Source organism: Chrysochloris asiatica, unplaced genomic scaffold (genome assembly GCF_000296735.1).
Source record: "Chrysochloris asiatica unplaced genomic scaffold, ChrAsi1.0 scaffold00072, whole genome shotgun sequence".
Lineage (NCBI taxonomy): Eukaryota > Metazoa > Chordata > Mammalia > Afrosoricida > Chrysochloridae > Chrysochloris > Chrysochloris asiatica.
Window position 1 is genome coordinate 8,044,809 of NW_006408590.1, and position 22,604 is coordinate 8,067,412.

Sequence of the window (22,604 nt, forward strand, 5' to 3'; positions counted from 1 at the left end):
CACCTTCTTACCTGTTTGTTTAAAAGAGGCTCAACTGGCCCAGGCATTGGAAATCTAACTCTTGTCATGACACAATACAGCTGATAGAACTTGTCACTTTCCTTTTGAACGAACTTTAATTGAGAGCAAAGTGAAAAATGCAGGTTACATTTTTAGTGTTATCATCAATATGCTGTAAAGATCAACACCCAAACAGTGATGCATCTAAAGTTTATACATTTTCTAACTTTAGTTACCGAAGAGCAAATCATTATCAGATATATATATTTACATAATCATTTCAAGCAATAGTAAATAATACAGTCCTTAAAAACAAAACAAAACACAAACCACACACACACACACACCCAACCACCTTTAAACAATGGATTTCCTCACACTAGTAAATCTCATTTTTTTCCCCATATATACTTGTAGTCCCAATGTTTACTTAAGTTACTTTAAGAATAGTGTCAGCAGTGGTTTCCTGGGCCAACTCTTATTTTCTTTAGAGTCATTTAAATTTTTACAACTTAAAGCCAGGATACCCCAAATGATGCAAATGAATTCCACTTCCTTGTGTCAGGAGATATTCACATCATTGAAGATGCAAATGAATACACCCCCACCCCCACCCCCCTAAAAACAGACAAAAATAAAACACAAAACAAAATCTTAGATCTTCAAGCACAGTTTTTTAGGAGGATTGTGCTGTTAAAATGGAATTATCTGAATGGTCAGATTTTTTTTCAGATTTCTATACAGAAGTACTGGATAATTCTAATTCTTTTTTCAGCTGCTTGAAACATATGGGCTTTAAAAGTTGCCTGTTAGAACTACATCCTGCCTTCCAGGTTAGCAGTCTGCCTGACCTCTGGAATGTCAGACGAGACTCGCAGCAATGCCTTGCGCTCTGATTTATTTCTTACTGTTGCTGTTAGTAAATGGAAACCATGACAAAGTTTACATTAGCAGACACATACCCATGCCCTGGCCTATAAATATTCTGTGATGGAGAATGGTACAATGACTCCATTCCTACTAAAAATGCATGTTAAAGGAAGAGCAAGGAACATTATCAACGATGGTTCTTCTTACAGTGAAAACCCAGACCTAAGCATGATGGGCTTTTAACTAACTGGACATCATTAGCCACTTCACCAGGGCTTTATGGAGTCAACTAAAAGTCAGCAAAGCAGAGACCAACTGCCTCTGGGCAAACCTGGTAGGATCCAGTAGTACCGGGATCTGGAAATTGGATGAAGAAGGTCAACTGCAGTTCTTTCTTAAGAGAGGTGAGTGAGGAGAGACTTTAAAGTCAGATTTGAAAGCAGTTCACACAGTCTGCCTGGGACACAGATCTGTCTCTGTGTTAGAGCCCTTAGAGCGCCAGCTGGAGTTTGGTCATGTTTCTCTGATGCATGTTGTGATGACGAACTAATTCATCTGACCGGGCAAACTTTTTCTGACAACTGGGCCACCGACAGCTGAAGGGCTTTTCACCTGTTGATACAATCACCAGTCAGAAACACTTGCAACAGAAAGTCAGGGCACAAATCCAATCATCAAAGGCCTGAGTTAAACCACCACAGGGCACCCACTACTCCAGATTCCTAACACTATTGAACTGGGCTCACAACACAGGCAGCCTTGCAATGGCAGTACCTCTGGGACTCCTTTAAGCATTGAAATATTGTGAAAATGGGAAGGTTTTACTAAGTCAGAAGTCTTAGCAAATGGGAGAGAAGGAAGGCGTCTAATTAGTGGAAATACCTACTACATATTCATAGTTACCTAAGGAGAGAAAAAAATTGGCCTCAACCTCTGCTGTGTAAAATTTCCCCCTTCACTGCCTCAGTAAATAGGGAATTGAGTTTAACTGGGCTGCAAGGGTCTCAGGATCACCACCTCAAATATCACTGACTGATCACTGTCTAGTACTTTAAATGTGGCTTGGGCTTTAATGCAAATATAGATGATACTCTGGTTGGGATGGGTTTTAAAGACTGATTCCAATTGAACTTGTTATTTGTTTTCTGTTACCTTCAAGTATTGTTAAAGTGCCATTGAGTCGCTTCCGACTCATAGTGACCCTGTACCGTTTCCAAGGAGTGGCTGCTGAGTTTGAACTGCCAACCTTGCAGTTAGCAGTCCAGTGCTTATCCTACAGCACCAACAGGGCTCTTAGTGTATAATCTTTGTCAGATCGAAGATTCTAGCTGAGGCCAGGGTTTGAGATTTTTAACAAATTTGTCAAAAGATTAAAAGGAGTTTCTATCTATGGGGCCCTCAGAAGTCCCCGCCAAGCCTCATTCTCTATAGGGAATATAGAGTTGTTGTTAAGTGCCATCGAGTCGGTTTTGACTCATAGCAACCTTGAATAGGGTTTCTGAGGAGCAGCTGGTGAGCTTGAACTACTGACCGTGCAGTTTAAACTGACTTTGCAGTCCAGCGCCTTAACCCACAGCACCACACCAGGACTCCAGGGAAAGCTGTTAGTATTTATTAAGTGCCTAATGTATGCCAAGCCTTGTTCTCGTTATCATGTACACATTATCTCACGTTATCCTTACAAGAGCCCTGTGAGAGAAGCATTATTGTCACCACTCAATAGGTGAGGCTGGACATCTGGGGAAAGGCAGACCCACGCAGGACTCAAATTCAGATTTATCTAATTTTACAGTCCAAGCTTTTCCTGCATCATACCTCACAGGTCTAACCATAATGGGGATACAGCTATAGATTTATCTTAAATTAAAATGCCATAGGAACCAACCCCAGTGCCACCTGGAGGGTCTTCTCAGGGTATTGTGTGTGGTCCCAGACCTTCTCTGAGAACTACTGGTCAGGATAAGCCCTGAAGAATGTTCCAGGAACATGCTGGGTCAGAACTGGAGGCAATTAAATATAATATCAGTCTCCTGGTGGCATAGGTCACTCTGCTCCTATGCAGATACATAGGGGACACAGGGATGATAACTTTTTCTTACAAACTTGTGATCTCAGAACTAAATTTAAAAAGTGACATATGCAACACCAAAGGCACCTAGATAGGGGAACAAGACACAAGCTCTGTCATGGGCTCAGACTATTGAGGTTGTCCTCAACCTGGGAGTGGGCAGGTACTTATAATATCATTATTTGTCATTGCCTCCCACTCACAGTTCCTGTACTCCCCACCCAACCTCCAGCTGAGCTGGCTGGCAAAAGTCTTCTCTATTTTAATGGGCAAACCCCAACCCTTTAGTTTCTTGATCTTCATCCTTCTCGGTCTCTCAATGGCATTTGGCTTGGTTGACTTTGGCTCTCTTCTTCAGCCTCTCTCCTTCCTGGACTTCTGGATGAACCACGTTCTTTCTCCAGCAAAGAAGGCAGTGGGAGATGGTGGGCTGGGAGCAGACAGAACTGGGTTTGCTACTTACTAGCTTTTTGACTTTTATTAAATCACTACATGCCTCAGTCTCCTCATCTGTAAAACAGGGATAAAACATGCCTACCCAACTCTTCTTACAAGGATGTTGTAAAAATAAAATGAGATATCCTAAGCAACGGTCCTTTTTAGAAATCCATAAAGTATGCAACAAAGCGGTGCTATTTTCATTATGAATCACACCAGCCTTCAGAGAAGCTGAAACACTCAGCAGCTAGGGAGTGACTATTCTAGTCTGTTGTTATTGTTAGGTGCAGTTGAGTCGATTTCGACTCATAGCCACCCTGTATGAGGTTTCCAAGGAATGACTGGTGGGTTTGAACTACTGACCTTGTGGTCTAGTGCAGTATGAAGGAAATAATATCAAGATACTAATATTTGTTTGGCAGAACCCATGGCTGATCCTTGGGCATTAACTTTCAGCAGAGCAAGGATTCAGCTCTCTGAAAACAGTGTCAAGAAAAGTTGAGTTACCAGGAGAACAAATTTTGGCTTGCTAGAATTTCTGGATTTGTTTGTTTTTGGAAGCCTAATGACTATCAAACTGAGTGATAAAAAATGTCATTCAACTAATTGAGGACAGTAGGTGGTAGGTAGCTGCCTACCTACACTCACAAAGAGTTTCATTTACATATCTTTCCTGCTGTGTTCTCCCCCAACCCCTTCTTTAAAAAAAAAAAGTTAGCATTTATCATTTAAAAGTAGCATCTACTACTATTTCCCTCAACTGAGTCTAAACCTGTCTAGAACTTTTATATTAGTCTTTTTTTCCCAATCGCTCACAGACAACTTCATACAACATTAGTTAAAAAAAAATAATGAAAAATAAATGTGAAGAAAAGTTTACGCACTTGTTTTACCTGTATGAGTCCTGGTGTGGGTCTTCAGATGGTCGGAGCGGGAGAACTTTCGCTGACAAGTTTTACATTGGAATGGTTTCACACCTAAATGGACAGACAAGATCTAGCCACAGCCCTAACAATGCAGAGGTACAGTGAAGTCCACGAGGCCTGATTCCCTCTAGTCTGAGGACCCAAGAATTTTTGGCAATGTTTGGCGCATCTGCGACACCCTTCCATTTCCCCCAAACTCCAGGCCCAGCACAGAAATCTTTGAGGACGTGTTTCTAACTTGGAACCACCATTCTTTAACCTCAAAAGTCCAGCTTCTCACCAGCTGGGATGTCTCAGCTGTATCAGAGGCAGAAAAAGTGAATCACATGCTCTGAACTGGATTCTGCTCTCCACCACCTTTGTTCTTTACTGATGCCTATTGTATCTTTCAGAACATTGCAAATGGAAATTCATTGTCCTGTGGTTTGAGGAAAAATGTGGGGTTTTTCTTTCCTTCCTTTCTTTTTTTAACAGAAGAAAAATCCCCAGAAATAAAAAATTATATATTGGAAAAATTGAACAAATGGCTGACCCACTCGTCTGTATTTTTAAATAAGAACAATACAATCAACCCTACCCCAAGGGACCAGAACTGTCAGCAATGAGAAGCAAACCGACAAACCTGTGTGTCTTCTTTGGTGTCTTTTGAGCTGGTCTGAACGAGAAAACCTTCGCTCACAGTCTTTGAAGTCACACTGGTATGGTTTCTCACCTTAGGGAAGACACATACTCTATTTGAAAATGTTACTGGAAATGAGGTCCTCGTCGTAGTTGTTGTTAAGTGCCGTTGAGTCAGTTCCGACTCGTAGCGACCCTGTGTAGGGTTTCTGAGGAGCAATATATACATTCCTGGGTGGCGTAAATGATTAACACACTTGCTTAATCATGGTGGAAATTCTATGGGGTATAGTTATACGCTGACACACATGGGGATAGTCAGAATTGAGTCAACAGCAACTGGTTTGGGAGGCATATTTTTTAGTACATCTGCTCATGGATAATGGGTACAGAACAGGGGGCGGGTGCTAGGTGAACAAGGATGGTCCCTAGTCTCACAGTTAAAAGTCAGCAGGATCTCTTAGATGAGTTAAGCGTCTGACACTCGAGTTAACAACTCCAGCTCTGCCACTGAACTGCTGGATGAGATGTAGTTACCTTGTTGAGAAATGAGATCAATAATCACTTCAAAGGATTTATGAGTAGATTAAATAAACCATAGATTCCATGTAAAAGGCTTACCCCAATGCCTAGCAGGGAAGGGGTACTCAGAAAACATTGTTGCTGTGGCTAAGTGCCATGGAGTTCGTTCTGACTCATAGCAACCCTGTATAGAGTTTCTGAAGAGTGGCGGGTGGGTTTGAACCACTGACTTTACGGTTTGTAGTCCAGTGCTTATCCTAACAGCACAATGACAAATAGTAAACCACACAAGTCTTAATTTGTAGGTAGAGTCTGGGGTATCTATTCTGAAACTGATGTGGCTTGGAGCCAATCCCTGGGGTTTGTGTCACCCAGTGTAGTAGCTCCTGGTGTCATGGTCCTCATGGATCTCCTCCCTAACCAGGCCAGATAGAATCCTTGTTGTTGTTGTCAAGTGCCATCAAGTCGATTTTGACCCATAGAGACCCTGTTCCTTAGTAAGGTGTATTATCCATTTTATTTTTAGAATAATGTGGGTTAAGCATCATTGTGAATTACTTAAATACAGTATCTCTTACATTGCATGAATCCTAACAAAATTGTTTTATGAACTCTGTCTACATTGAATTCTTAGTTACAACATTATTAGTAACCAAGAGGAAGTCTTTTTTGATTTTTATCCATATTTTCTTTAATAACTACTTCATTGTCCAAAAGACTAATGACATAGATTGACAAATAATAACTACTACAATACTGCAGCTAAAATCCCAGAAGTTTTGGCAAAATAAGATGTACAAATACCAGCAGCAATCAACAGCATGTGCTTGTAGCAAGTGCAGACAAAACACATGATTCAATGCTTTATGGTAATTGGGTGATACTAACAGTTCTGACTAGAAGAATGCATTGCAAAGTCAGAAAATAAATTAGCCTAGTGTTTTAGTTATGTAAATATATTGATACATCTAAGATGGGCTGACAAAAAATATTTTTGTTGTTCTAACTAACAACAGGGATATTTTCATGAAAATAAATATCTGCTGTAACACTGCATAAAACTTTTATAGACAGTCATTTTGATGTCACCCCGTATGACAGTGTCACTTGATGCGGTCCACCACTACCTTATCAGAGAGAATATATTGGGGTGATTTCACAACCTCCTGTCTGAGTGGAGAAACCCCACCCTGCCCTCTTTAAAGAAAGTTCAGCCAAATACTGGGAATGGAGCCCAAGCGCACCAAGTAACCCCAGGACCTTCCCATCTTCTTATGAAAATTCTGAGTCACCAGAATTACGGGATGGGGAGACAGCCATCCCAGGATCAGTCAGGTCTTGGGGTTGCAGGGTAGCCCCTGCCCCTAGTTAACTTTGCAGCCTTATAACCTCCTCTATTTTTCTGATCAATCTGTATTCTTGCTGCTCTTCACTCTCACCAGTCCCTAAGAGTTCTCACTACTGACTCCACCCTAAATTCCCTTCATCATGATCACCACATTTCTACCCATCAAGAGGCCTTCTACCCTTCACAAACGCCACTTCCTTTGCAATGCCTTCTTGGAAACTTCATGTTCAGATATAAACCTCTTTATTTATTACAGTATTTATTATAGGACCTCTCCTAATATGATAAGCGGTATCAAGGTCTTTTTCAGCTGGAAACTCTTAAAGGCAGGGCTTTTTCTTAACTATAGATCCAGCCCAGTTCTCTCAAGCTTCATCTCTACAATCTGGAGAAGACAACTACTCCAATTCGGTTCTTTTCTTTCTTTCCATTTCTGCTCATCCTTTACTTCCTTTGCTTGATCTTGCCATTCCTTCAATGGTTAACCCAAACCCCTGCTCCTCTGAGAAATATTTTCAGATGACTAGCTCAAATCAATACCCTCCAAACTCCTCTTCTCAGCATTTCCAGCTTCTTATTTAGATTTTTATTAATGAATGGGTCCTGGTGTCATGCTATAGGAGAAGCACTGGACTGCTAACCACAAGGTCAGTGGTTCAAACACACCAGCCACTTCTTGGAAACCCTATACAGAGTCGCTATGAGTTGGAACCAACTTGTTGAGTGGGCTCTGGTGTGGTGCTGTAGGATAAACACTGAACTACTAACCTAACAGTAGACCGCCAACGAGATGGACTCAAGTGTGGCAACAGTAGTGAGGTTGGCCCAGGAAGGGGCAGTGTTTCGTTCTGCTGTGCATAAGGTCGCTATGGGTCGGTACCGACTCGATGGCACCTAACAACAACAACAACAACACTAACAGCAAGAACAGAAGTTCAGCTGCTCCTCAGAAACCCTTTAAAGGGTTGCTATGAGTCAGAAATGACTCGATGGCACCACCACCAAGAATATGTTAATGTTACTTTAGTCTCTTTTCGGAGTCCCGGTGTGGTGCTGTGGGTTAATGTGCAGAACTGCAGTTGATTTAAACCACAAGGTCGGCAGTTCAAGCTCACCAGTCGCTCCTCAGCAATCTTACACAGGGTTACTATGGGTCAGAACTGACTCGGCTGCATTTAACAACAACAAAGTCTCTTTTCATTTGTGCATATCCTAGATCCAACCAGACCATAAACTCTTAGAAAAAGGGGACTGTGACAAGGAGTTAAAAGGTATAACTTTGAGTCCTGGTTCTATAATGCTCTACCCATTTGACCATTATTATTTGTCAGATAAAATAATGTATGCAGATAGCATGAAAGGTAGAAAGTTATATAAAGTACTGAGTATAATAGTTTATATTGTTTTTAATAAAACATTGTATTGTTTCAAGAGGGTTGCAGAATTTCAAATACCAGCCTGTCCTCATCTCCTGCAAGAAAGAGCTTCTTAAAGGCGCCAAAGGATCTGGGGGCCTTGGCTACATGGCCAGTGACCCTCTTCACCCAGACTTCTAAATCACTGCTTTCTATGTGCCTCCTTCCTATCAGAAATCTTGACAACCATATTTCCTCAAGGAATTCACTTTTTTTTTTTCCAGGCAGAGTTTTGATTTATCATTTTCCTAAAAAGGAGCTCTGGTAGCATAGTGTTTACGAATTGGGCTGCTAACCTCAGGGTCAGCAGTTCGAAACTACTAGCTGTTCCGCGGGAGAAAGATGAAACTTTCTGCTCCTGTAAAGGTTCACAGCCTCGGAAGCCCTGGACAGGGTCACTAGGAATCAGAACCGACTCCACAGCACATAACAACAACAACAACAATTTTCCTAAAAACCTTAACATATATTTTTCAAAAGATCTCACTTAGGGTATTATGTGAAAATATGAAATGCCACAGGTTCTCTCGTCATTAGCCTCAAAGGATATGGTCGTACTGAGGGCAAAACTCAGGTTTAAGCCAGAATTATGTCCTCTAGACAGGATGAATTAGCAAATCGAATGATCTCAATAAGAATGGAAAGCAACTTGCTTGCTTGTCTAGCTTCCCAACACCAAAATCAGCAGCTGTTGTTAAGTGCCATCAAGTTGATTCCAACTCATAGAGATCTGATGAACAATGATGACTTTGCCAGTCCTTGAATGGTTAACCCAAGCCCTTTCTCCTCTAAGAAACCTTCTCTTCTAAGAAACCTGCTCCTCTCTAAGACAACTTTTTCTTTAAGAAACACTGTCTAGCCAATACCATCTTCACAACAATGAGCCCATTGTTGCAGCCACGGTGTCAATAACCTATCTCATTAAGGATCTTTGTCCTTTTCTCTGACTCTACCAAGCATAATGTCCTTTTCCAAGGATGGGTACCTCCTAATGACATACCCAATATATGTGAGATGAAGTTTCCCCATCCTCACTTCTAAGGAGTATACTTCTTTTAAGATAGATTTGTTCTTTCTTCTGGCAGCCCCATGTTATATTAAATATTGTTTGCCAACAACATAATTCAAATGCATCCATTTTTCTTCATTCTCCTTTATTCATTGTCCAGCTTTCTTATGCATATGAGAAGAGTCCTGGTTCTATAATGAAAATACCATAGCTAGGGAGTCAGATTTGCCTAATCCTCACAGTGACATCTTTGCTTTTCAACACTTTAAAGAAGCCTTTTGCAGTATAATTGCGCAACGCAACATGTCATTTGATTTCTTCACTGCTGCTTCCATGGGTGATGATAATGGCTCCAAGTCAAGCAAAATCTTTGATAATTTCTATCTTTTCTCCATCTATAATGATGTTGCTTATTGGTCCAGTTGTGGGGAGTTTTGTTTTATGTTGAGATGCGATTGTGGTGCTATGGGATAAAACACTGAACCACAAGGTCAGTTTGAACCTCAAGGTTGGTGGTTCAAACTCCTTGAAAACCCTATACAGGGTCGCTATGAATCAGGACTGACTCAATAGCACTTAACAACAACAACAGATCCATACTGAAGGCTTTGTCTTTATCACGCTCTTCATCATTAAGTGCTTCAAGTCTTCTTCACTTTAAGAAAGCAAGGTTGTGACATGTAATATGGCAAATTGTTAATAAAGCTTTCTCTAATCCTGATGTCATGTTCTTCTTCCTAGAGTCCATCTTATTAAATTATTTTCTCAGTACATAAACTGAATTGCTGCAGTGAAAGGGTGCAACGCTGATGCACACCTTTCCTGTTTTAAACCACTTCCTCTCCACTTGTTCTGTTTGATCAACTGCCTCTCGGTCTATGTACAGGTTCATTAAGTGTTCTGGAATTCCCATTTGTAATGTTATCCATAATGTGTTATTCGATTCACACTGTCGAATGCTTTTGCATAATCAATAAACACTCAGATATTTTTCTAGTTTTTGTGACTTTCAGCAAAGATCTATCTGACATCATATCCCCTACTGAATCTGTCCTGGATGTCTGATAGTGCCCTGTCAAGGTACTCTGTAACCATTTTTAATTATTTTCAGGAAGATTTTACTTGTGTGTATTATGAATGTTATTATTCAATAATTTCAACATTCTGTTGGATCATCCTTCATTAGGATGGGTACAAATATGAATCTCTTCCAGTCAGTTGGCTAGATAGCTGTCTTTCAAATTTCTTGGCATAGATGAGTGAGTGCTTCCAGCCTTGCTGGAACATTGTTGAAACATCTCAGTTAGTATTACATCAATTACTGAAACCCTGCGTTCATTTTTACCAGTTCTTCCTTCAACATCAATTCTTGATCATACGCCATTGTCTTGAAATGACAGAACATCAACCAGTTTTTTTGATATAGTGACTCTGTGTATTTCTTCCTTTTTTTTTTTTTTTTGATGCTTCTTGAATTGTTTTATATTTTACGTGCCATCAAGTCAGTTCTGGCTCATAATGACCCTGTATAGCATTTCCAAGAGTGGTTGGTAGACTTGAACTGTCAGTCTTGTGGTTAGCAGTCCAGTGCTTACCTTACAGTGCCATACCAGGCTCCTTATTTTTCCCGTTGTTGTTGTTAAAGTGTTGTCAAGTTGACTCCAACTCACAGCGAACCTTTATAGGGTTTCCAAGAAGCAGCTGGTGGGTTTGAACTGTGAACCTTGTGTTTGCAGCATGTTGAGCCTTGAATATTTTCTCGTTATTTGTTTGAAAAATCTTGACTATGTTCTTACCATTGGGTTTACTAACTCCAGCTCTTCGTATACTGTTGCAGTGTAAGACCTGACTGTGTCTTCCAGAGCCACCCCTTGAAATCTTCTGTTCAGCTCTTTGACGTCTTAGTTTTTCTTAAATTTGCTTTAGCTACTCTATATTCAAGAGCAAGTTCCAGAGTCTCTTCTGACATTCATTTCAGTTGTTTCTTTCTTTCCTGTATTTTAAATGACTTTCTACTTTATGTATGCTATTCTTCATGTCATCCCATAACTTTCCTGGCTTTTGATCATTAGAGTTCAGTTCTATTTTTGAGAGGGTTTCTCGATTAAGGTAGAGTGTCTGAAAGATTGTATTGTGGCACCTGGAAACTTGTTTTAATTTTCTTCAGCTCTAAGTGGAGATTGCATATGAGCAATTGATGATCTGTTTCACAATTGGCCCCTGGATTTGTTTGACTGATGATATTGCACTTTGCATCATCTCTTTCCACAGATGTAGACAACTTGATTCCTGTGTATTTCATCTGGTTAGGTCCATGTATATCATTCACCATTTATGTTGTTGAAAAGGCATTTATAATGAATAAGTCATTGCAAAGAATTTATCATGTGATCTCTATTACCATGGCCATTACTGTCCAACTACCAACCCTCTTGCTTTGTTTCTGACGTTCACATTCCAATCGCCAGTAATTATCAATGCATCTTGATTGCGTGTTTGATCAACTTCACATTGCGCTCAAAATACAACTGCAGACGAGCTTCCTCCTCAAAGAAGAGTTGCTTGGATGATGTCAATGATAAATACTTTTGGGGACCTTCACTTGCTCTTGTGGCATAACTCAAAAAAGAGAAGAAACAGCTAAAAACATCCATTAATAATCAGAGCATGGTATATACAAAATATGCAAAGTATACTAAAACCAGTCCTAGTGTGGCACTGTAGAATAAAGCACTGTACCACCAGGTTAGTTTGAACCACCAGCTTGGCAGTCAATCCTCAGAAACCCTATCCAGGATTTGTATGAGTCGGAACTGACTCGATGGGACTTAACAACAGCAACAAACCAAACCAAACTGATTGTCACTGAGTTGATTTGGATTCATATTGACCTTATGTAGAGTTTCCAAGACTGTAAATCTTTACGGGAGCATAAAGCCTCATCTTTCTCCTGAGGGGTGGCCAATGGATTTGAACTTCCGACCTTGCTATCAGCAGTCCAGTGCTTATCCTACAGTAACACCAGGGCTCCTTCAACATCTACAACTTTGCTAAATGTGTCTCCTGAGTCATCCCAGGAGAACTGGAAATTATCAAAAATGAAATGGAGTTGCATAAAAAGACATTAGTGGGCTAAAATGGAATGGTTCAAAATATAACATTTTGAATCAGACAGTCATTATCAGTAATGACCAAACTGAAGAGTAAGGTATCAAATTCATGATCAAAAAGAACATTTCATAGAGACACCTTATGATCCAGCAATTCCTCTACTTAGTATTTTACCCACAAGAAATACGAACCATAACACTAGTAGAAATATGCACACCAATTTCATAGCAGCACTGTTTACAATAGCAAAAAGATGGAGACAGCATAAGTACCCTTCAATAGAAGAATGAGTAAACAAACTTTGGTACATACACATAATGAAATATTATGCTACCTTGAAGAATAACAAGGAAGCTGTAAGCCACTGAATAACATGGATGAACCTTGAGGACATTATGCTGAGTGAAATTAATCAGTCACAAAAGAAGAAATACTGCATAGGACCATTATTGTAAAAGATTAAGAAAAAGTACCCACACTAAAAGGGGGGAAAAAAAATAATTTGCTGGTTACACCCAGGTGAATGGGGTAGGGTGAGGGGAGGGAGGGGAAGGTGGAGCACAGAGTAGGGAACAGACATAGGATAGTTTGGGTGCTGGTGTGCGGAGGTGGGGGAGACAATACACTAGAAGGGGGAGGGGAAAAAAAGAACAAGGCAGATGGGAGAACAGTTGGTTTGCATGGGCTGAATGGGACAGAGGTAAATGATAATGTATGCACAACCTTGGAACAACAGGGCTCTGGGATACAGGGATTGAGGCATGGTTTGAATGGGTAAAAGCGGGGAAATAATGTTAAGATACTTGGCTGTCTTTTGAATCTTGGTTTCCCTTACCTACCATTGTAAAACAAATGAGAGACAGGAATAGCCAGAAACATCACCACAGAAAGCTTGAAAGTCCATCACTGGCTTACAACGGATTGTTGTTGTCATTGTTGTTATGTGCCATGGAGTCGGTTCAGACTCATAATGACCTCATACAGGGTTTCCAAGGCTGTAAATGTTTACGGAAGCATAAAGCCTCATCTTTCTCCCGCAGAACAGCTGGTAGTTTTGAACTGCTGACCCTGAGGTTAGCAACTTGATTTGTAACCACTATGCTACCAGAGCTCCTTGGAATACCTAAAATGAGGCTAGAACTTGCCCAGTCAAGGAGGCTTCCTGTGGAGCCTTTGCATTGCATAAGACCATAGGTGGAATCCTGATTCTCATCCAGAACATTTTGAGGTGGGAAATTTCCACTGAAAGGAAAAGCAGACCAGCCTGGAATGACTAGAAGAAACAGAAGATACTTCTAGAAAGTAAGACCAGCAGGAAAAATCAAAACAATAGCGGCAGTCTGATTGAATACTACAAGAACAAGAAAGTCATTTGCCCGGGAGTCATCAAGGTCAGATCCCCTCAGGGCAAACCCTCTTCCAAGACTAAGATTCAAAGGGAATACACAAGCAGGCATGTGGTCTTGCTGGTAACTACGTTGGTCATTGACAGGGGGAAGTGGGGGAAAAACAGCAATGAAGTTGTGAGCTAAGCCCGACCACATACAGCAGACTCCTGTCAACCTGGGTTGAGACAGGGTTGGCCAGCAGTATGGCAAGACCTGGGGACTCCTGGATCCAGGGACAGGGACATGGCCACAGAGGACTAGAGTGGAGAGTGAAGGGTCTGGCTGATATAAAGTGAGGGTAGATACATAAGAACACCCACACTTGCAGATAGTACCCATTTGACCTGGCTTCAATGGCTGGATGACCAGAACTCAACTAGAGGAAGAAAGAAGAGGAAAAAAAGAGTAAGTAATCCACTACAATTTGATGAACTTGACCTATGCTTGTAGATGTAGTAGCTCAAAAGAGGGAACGAATCTTTACAGCGAGGATCATTGCCACCTCCTCAGTACACAGGGTTAACAGGGATGGGCAACTTAGACATTGAATACCCAAAATGGGGGGGAGGGGCCTACAAAGGCACAAAGTGACTGGCTTACAAGCTTTCAAGAGGAAGCCTAGTTTCAGAGGGTACGGGGGAAGGTAGAATCTTCACTGAGTGGTTTCCAACCTGTCTGATTGGGCCTGGTGAAAGGAGATGGGGATAAGACTCTTGTGATTCAATAGTGAATAATTGCTATCACGACTGATTGTGAGTGTTGCAAATGTAAATGTTTTATAGCAAAAGGAGGGGAGTGGTTAATTTTGCAGTCCAGGAGTGGAGGATCCTGGGTCCATCAAGGGAGAAGAGCAGAGTGCGGGACCCTATCCAGAGAAGCAGCGATGCCAGAGATGGAGGCAGAGACAATGACATGGAAAGATGGAGTGGCTGGGGACTCTGGACTCTAGGAGGGAGCTGGTCTGTGTGTTTATGGCCAGGGGGCAGGCTTGTGGGGTGTACCCTTTGGCTGTTTAATGATGTATGCAGGGGTCTGTAATCATTGCAATGAAACGAAATAAGATAGGATGAATGTAAAGCTAATGTCCTCCCATGTAAACTACCACATAATTCACAATAAAAATTTTAAAAAGAAAAATAACTGCAAAAAAAAAAGAACATTTCAAGCTCTGTCATGAAGTACATGATAATATTCATACACCTACAAGGAAGACGAGTTAATATAACTATTACTCAAATTTACACACCAACCATTACTATCAAAAATAAAGAAAGTGAAGATTTTTACCAATTCCTGTAGTCTGGAGATCAACAGCACAATAAAGTAATAATGATAATGAAACTGTCCATTCTCTGTAGAAAGAATGTCACCACTAATCTAAGGGAAAACAGGGACTTGGCACTGTTTCCCTATGGGGAGGCCCAACCACACTTCCATCTAGTACCAACAGGCCAAGCACAAGCATTTATAAAGTGGTTGTTCATACTCAAGGGGGCAAACAATCAGACAAGCCTTCTTTCTATTTCCTAGAGGCAGACCTCTGGGCTAGCAGGGAACCCCAGTTTTCCTTGACATATCATCAAACATCATCATATTTCTTTCTTTTTTATTATTGATATGAAAATAAAATATATAATTCATTTTCCCATTTCTATCTAGTTGATTATTAATAGCCCAACATTTTTTCTTTGAATTGTCTTTTCTTAAATCTTATGATGACATCACCTGTCAGCCTCTCAAAATCACCTGGCTCTTCTTTTCTTTAGAGATGTTAATGGGATTATAATCATAACACTGCCAAAAGAATAAATAGATCTGTGTTAAGAGAAGTGTAGCCACAGTGCTCTTTGGAGACCAGCATGGCCAAACTTCATCTCTCATACTTCAGATATATTGTCAGAAGGGACGAGTTGCTGGAGAAGGATATCATGTTTGGTAAGGTGGAGGGTCAGAGAAAAAGAGGAAGACCCACAGTGGCAAAGTGGCAGCATCAATTGGCTCAAGCGAGGCAACAATTTTGAAGTTGGTCCAGGACCGGGCAGTGTTTTGTCCTGTTGTGCATAGGGTTGCTATGAATCGGTACCAACTCGATGGCACCTAACAACAACAACAACAACCGTAAAGCTACCATTTACCTACAGCAAACACAGCTAAGTCTCTAGATGGTACAAACAGTAGATGTGTTTGGCTGCTAACTGAAAGGTTGGAAGAACAAAACCACCCAGAGGCACCTAGGAAGAGAGGTCTGGTGATTTGCTTCTGAAATGTCAGCCTCTAAAATTCCTCACACACATGGGGTCACCATGAATTGCAATTAACTTGATGACAACTGGCTTTAATTGGCACACCAGCATTTGCCAAGTGCTTTATTTTTATAATCCCTTTAATTCAATTTGTTTTATTTATCATCTCCATTTTCCCCAAGAAGCAAAGTAGGTTCAAGGAGATGAAGTAACTTGTGCATGTTCTGACCACTTGGTGGTCAAACCAGGATTCAAACTCAGGTTTCTTTAATTCTGCAGCCCTTGCTTTTCCCCACCTCTCTATCCTGCCTCTTCGTCAACATAGTTTACTGACTCCTTTAAGAAAGGTGATGCCCAGTCGGGATGCAAAATGGCCCTGCAGCCTCTTCTATCACGTTGGCTAGAGCCTTGCAAAGCCAAGCCTACTTTCCATCCCAGAAATGACCTGTCAGCACCTGTGGCCTCATCAGTGTGAGAACTTGCAGCAAAAGCACATGGACCACCACTGCCCAGAGGCCACAGGAACCAAGACTGGACAGTGGACACACTTACCAGTATGCTTCCGGCTGTGCATCTGTAAATGGGACAGCTTAAAATATCTCTTATTGCAGCCCGGGTAAGCACACATAAAGGGACGTTTTTCACTGGTCTCAGATGCCGACCGGACAAGAGTCGGGGCTACTCCAGGCACACGCCGCACATCCTATAGGCAGATAGGGAATAGAGAAAAGGAGGCTTCACACCACATGGAACATGGGGATAAGACACACATCAGGCCCTATGAAAAGTGAGCACTGCAATACACCCAAATTAGGAATGTCAAATATCTGTCCTAAAGCCATTCCCCTACATAGCCCAGATGCTCACAGCAGACATTACTAGCCGATGATAGACCAGGAAGTTCTACAATGCAGTGCTCTGACATCATCAATACTGATCAACCAATACTGCTATATGAAGTAAAGGTTGCTGACCTAGATCATCTAGAAAACAACTGCTGGTGACTGGGAGAATTCTCAGTTCATCCTGTCTTTCCGCTTTGACCCTTGAAATAGTGAGGACTGGAAGTCCCAAGTTTCAGATTCAAATCTATTACCTCCTACTTGAAGACATGACCACATAGCCATATGCTCTTGGGCCCAATCTGCAATGGATGGGGATGTTTTTATTACAGGGAAAAATATGGGTTACTGAAGGAGTGCCAAACTGCCCACACCCTCCATGTGTAAGTAAAAATAGAAGGAGCTCTTGAAATTTGGAGTTTCTATCTATGGTGGGGAAATTTTTAAAAAAGGGTTGATGATATATTGAGTGTAATCCTTTTAACACTGGCACTGGAGAATGCTGTGGGATCCATCTGCCTTTCCATGTGCTTTACATGCCCCTCACAAGACACTCCCTCAATTCCTTTTATCTGTGTATATTCTACCCATCCTCCATGAAAATGAACTACAAACAAATGGAGAAGCAAGCTCCCCTTCCAGATGTCAGGATCATTGAACCACACGCCCCAAACCCTGGAAGTGCTTTAGGGGCCACTGAATCCTACTTATAGATGTGTGACTCGAGCCCAGGAGGGTGAATGGTTGACACAAGAGCAAATCCTTATTTTGTGCTAAGAGCTGGAACCACATCTTAACCTAATGGACTCCCACCCTTGTTTATTTTCCATTCTGTCCCACGCCATGCTATAGCTCCTGTTTCACACTTGCTTGCATCATGAGGTTACATTCTTAAAAAAAAAAAAAAACCCACCATAGTGACATACAATTTTGCTATTGATAGGCCATAGCTTCCAGGACAAATAGTGGCATACAAACCAAATGGTGAGCCAGCTGTGTTTGACTGAATCTACTCAGGGAGAAAATGAAGAGAGAGCAACACAACATCTGTCCAGTCTGGAGTTCACCAGAGGCCATGAAGCTGAGTGTGACAAACCAAGCTTGGTGGGCAGGAAGGCAAAGAAAGCACTTAACAGTTCCTCTAAGTCTTCTGAAATGCAGCGCTATAGAATCGAGTAGGTAACGTCAGTTAGGGTCTTGCTGGTATCTGATGGAAGAGACTGGATAAACTTCTGAACCTCCACAGGTTTCTGTATTTTGTAATTCTTGCCTTTGTTTCTCGTCATTGGGTGGTTTGGGATGAGGGAGCATGCTGTTCTTGCACTCTGACGCACTACTGGAATCATTAATCAGAACATCTCAGAGCTACTTGTCCCACACATCCTGGGGGGTCTGGCCCACACACAATTTATTTCTAAGGTGCTAACTAGCCCAGTGAAAGTAATACCGGAACTCATGCTGCAGCTACTGAGTCACATACATAAGTCACAAATGCAAACCTTCGGTAAGTGAATGTAGTTCTGACCAGTCAAAAGAAGTTCTGCAAAGGTGGCCTTCTGCTGACTTTCCTGAATTCTTGGAAACTTTTTATTTTTTTACATTCTTCCCTCTCAATGTTCATGGTTCTATGTCTCCCCCAGGAAGCAGTAAACCATGCTAGTTAAAAAACAAGGGCTGTAGAGTCAGACAGACTTGTTATAAACCTCAGATCCCCAGCTTCCTAGCTCTGGAATTTTGTCCAAGTCATCCCCGTCTCTGAACATCAGTCTCTTCATCTATACAACATGGGGATAATAACTACTGTACCTATCTCATATTGGTATAAACAAAAAAATCCAAGCTCACTGCCAGTGAGTTGATGCCAACTCATAACAACCCTATATAGGGTTTCCAAGACTTTACATTTTTATAGGAGCAGATGGCTTCATCTTTCTCACAACAAGCAACTGATAGTTTTGAACCACTGACCTTTTGGAAATAATGGGGGGAAAAAAAAAAGTCCTTGTATAAAACAGCACAATTCCTAGACTATAATATAAACAGCACTCAGTCATAGATGATATTATTATTATCAACATGTGGTAGGACATTTAGTCACTCTACAATGCAGAGTAAATCTTCTTACAAGTCAAGGGTCCAGGTCATTAAGTAAAGTCCAATGAGCCCAAATACCAGAGCTATGCATGCAGTCCTTCCCTGGAGAAGGTGAATTAAGCAGAGAAAGAGGAAAGAGGACATTCTGCAGGAAGCATCTTGGTGTGAGTCAGGGGGCCCATGATGATTGGATTGGTCCTTGACATCACCGAGTCTATAATTAAGAACAGGCTTGTCTATGCCAAATGGTCCATCAAGAAGAAACAGAAAAAGGATGTTGAGAAGGGAAAAAGGCAGTGTGTTCCCGATCCAGCTACAGCATCACCGAAATACTCACCTGAATGCCCCTGAAGACGCCATGAGTGTGTATTCTGTACTGGGCACCACAGAGGATGGGTGTAGTATGGTTATCACTGTCGTACCCTGTGCCGTGGCTGCAAACACAAGGAAGAGAGAACAAGACTCAGGGTTGGCTCAGAATTACCATTTGGAAATATTTATCTGTTTTCTAAAAAGCTCAAGGACAAAGATTAGTTGCCTTTTGCCTCCCTCCACAGTGTTTCTTGGGAAGCAGGGCTCTAGCAGGGCTCTGTGTAGGGCAGCTGCTCAGTCCTGGAGTAAAACCACCAGGCAGCCCTCACTCATCCTCAGGCTCTCTGAAGCACGTTATCTGGGCCTTTGCCTTTCTAAGACAAGCAGGGAAACGTCACAGTGGCAGAATTTCATTCCCAGAAAGTTGTTTACTGTCAGAACACAGAGCTGACAGCTGTGAATATATCTCAAGAATGAGCCGAATGCCTCAAGTTTCACATCGATCGAGTACACTGGGTTTTTGTCAGCACTTCATGACTCAGTTTTTACCAGATCACACCAGGAAAGTGATGACACTTACAAGAAGAGATGTCACGCCCTCACAAGTGGGGATTGCATACACACAGATGAGCTTCCCAGATCAGTTTAACTCCTCGTACACAACTCATGTCATAAGTGGACACTGGATAATTATTTTGTGTTAGACTGACTGGCCCCCTGCTTGAGGACCAAATTAACATTCCCAAGGGTTGTGGCATGTTGCAATGAACAACTTGGAAGAAGTGGATGTTCTGTTATAAAAATATTCTCTCCTTCAGGTAAAATGCTGAAATCGGATCTACAGTTGTTCTACTTCCAAGTGAGGCAGTGTGAGAATTTGCTCTGCTGCCAGCACATCAGACTCTTCTAGAATTATCATGGGGAGATGGGAAGAAGTACCCTTTATGAAATAGGGCAGCTGCTTTGGAAAGCAATCTGGCAGTTCCTCAGAAGGTTAAAAACAGAGGTAACCCACCAATTCTACTTGTAGGTATATATCCAAATGAAATGAAAAATATACATCACACACACAAAAAAAAAACTTACCTGCAATTGTTCACAGAAATGTTATTCAAAAATGGAATAGTGGGAACAAGTCAAATGTCCATCAACTGATGAATGGATAAACAAATTGTGATACCATGCACAATGGAATACTACTTGGCCATAAAAAGGAATCAAGTACTGATACATACTACAACATGAAAACATTAAGTGAACGACATCAGTAACAAAAGACCACAACTTGCATTATTCCATTAATAGAAAATGTGCAGAACAGGCATATCTACAGAGTCAGAAAGTAGATTAATGGTTGACTATGGGGAGAGTGGCGTCCTGGTGTGGTGCTGTGGGCTAATGCACTAGACTGCAAAGTTGATTTGAACCACAAGGTTAGCAGTTCAAGCTCACCAGCCAGCCATTCCTCAGAAACCCTATATGGGATCACTATGAGTGGGAACCAACTCAGTGGCACTTAACAACAACAACGAGGAGTGTGGTAGTTCTTTAGGATAAGCACCGGGCTATTAGCCAAAAGGTCGGTGGTTTGAGCCCACCAGCCATTCCCCTAGGTAGAAATATGAGGCTTTTCAACCTTGGAAACTCTATACAGACAGGGTTCCTATGAGCTGAAACCAACTCAACAGCACTTAACAACCACCACAATGGAAGCAGCAATCAAGAAATCAAATGACATACTGCATTGGGGAAATCTGCCGCAAAAGGCCTCTTTAAAATCTCAAAAGCACAAATGTTACTTTGATGACTGAAGTGTGCCTAACCCAAACCATGGTATTTTCAAATCACATCATATGCATGTGCAAGCTGGCAATGAAAAAGTTAGGAGAAAGAATTGAAGCATTTGAATTATGATGCTGGCAAAGAATACTGACTACACTGTGGACTTCTACCAGAACAAACAAATCCGTCTCAGAGGCAGTGTAGTCAGAATACCCGAGAGTGAGGATGGGGAAATTTCGTCTCGCTTTGGACACATTATCAGAAGCAACTAAACCCTGGAAAAGGACATCATGCTCAGTAGATGCTTTGGCATTAACAGGTCAGTGAAAGGAGGAAGATTCTTAATGAGATGGATTGACACAGTGGTTGTAACAATGGACTCAAACATACACGAGGTGTGAGGATGGCACATGACCAGATAATGTTTCATTCTGTTATACACAAGGTCTCTGAGTTGGAGTCAACTTGACTGCGAGTTGGAGGAAAATGTGGAATGATTGCTAAAATTGTTCTAAAATTGTGGTGCTGGTTGCACAACTCTATGGATATATTTTCTAAAAATCATTGAATTGCATACTTTAAGTGGATGGACTATATGATATGTGAAATTTACACAGTTGCTTAAAAAAATACCTCTGGAGGGCGGGACCCAACATCAGCATCCAAGTAAGCCTATCGCCAACTAAACCGATGGGGTGAAGAACTTCCATTCTCTGCCCACATAACCCTGGAGATTCCAGGAATCCCATTATGGGAAGTGGGTGATTTGGTTGTTCAGCCACATTCATCTGGTGGGATGCAGAAAAAGCCTGGGGCTGGCTCAACTCACTCATCCAGGAGAGAAAATTCGTGGAAGGGAAGAGTATCTGCCAGGGCGTCTAAAATGTCCACAAATCCTGGGACCACAGCAGCTGTGAGGTTTCACATTTAGATTTGATTCCAAATTTCCAGAACTTGTTTTCTTTACAAGGAGTGGTGGTAACAAGTTTGGGAGATGGATGGCATTTCTGCTGCCCCTAACCTACTACTTGGTGTTGGCATATTAAAAGTACCATGGACTGCCAGAAGAACAAACAAACAAATCCACCTTAGAGGAAGTAGCCAGAATGCTCCGTAAGACGTGAGAAAGGTAAGACTTCATCTCACAGATTTTAGACATGTTATCAGGAGGAACCAGTTCCTGGAAAAGGACATTGTTCTTGGTAAAGGAGAGCGTGAGAAAGAGGAACCCCTCAATGAGATGGATTGACACACTGGGCTGCAATAATGACTTCAAACATAACAATTGTGAGCATAGCACAGGACTGGGCAGTATTTCATTGTTTTACATAGGGTCACTATGATTTGGAAGCGACTCGACATTACTTAACAACAACAACAACCTCGTCTCCACATTCTTCAATGTCCACATCCTTGACATATCTACAGGAAAATGTATCAAAGAGACAAACCAGGATGAAGTACACCAAGAAAATAGGGGACAAATGTCAAACCCAGCTAGTGTTTGCTGGCCTTTCTGACCTGTAGAATGTGTTTTCCAGAAAAAGAGGCCGTGTCGACCTTCTCTACAGTTATACTATATGAACATGAGGGAGTGAGAACTGGTGCCAAGTGGCCA

General features: G+C 41.5%; 1 protein-coding gene across 2 annotated transcripts in view; it reads right to left on the bottom strand.

Moving 5' to 3' along the window:
• Positions 1–988: 988 nt before the first annotated feature.
• The window catches only part of WT1 (Wilms tumor 1), a 62,762-nt gene continuing 41,146 nt past the window's right edge, over positions 989–22,604 (bottom strand). The window contains exons 6-10 of one of the 2 annotated variants that reach the window (XM_006864866.1): positions 19,230–19,326; positions 16,509–16,659; positions 4,925–5,014; positions 4,270–4,353; positions 989–1,482 (exon numbers count right to left, since the gene is read on the bottom strand). In XM_006864866.1, coding sequence (XP_006864928.1) covers positions 1,361–1,482; positions 4,270–4,353; positions 4,925–5,014; positions 16,509–16,659; positions 19,230–19,326 — 544 coding nt within the window. In that variant the 3' untranslated portion in view covers positions 989–1,360. Of the gene's footprint in view, positions 1,483–4,260; positions 4,354–4,924; positions 5,015–16,508; positions 16,660–19,229; positions 19,327–22,604 lie in introns of both variants that reach the window. The other variant, XM_006864867.1, reaches the window with a different exon arrangement.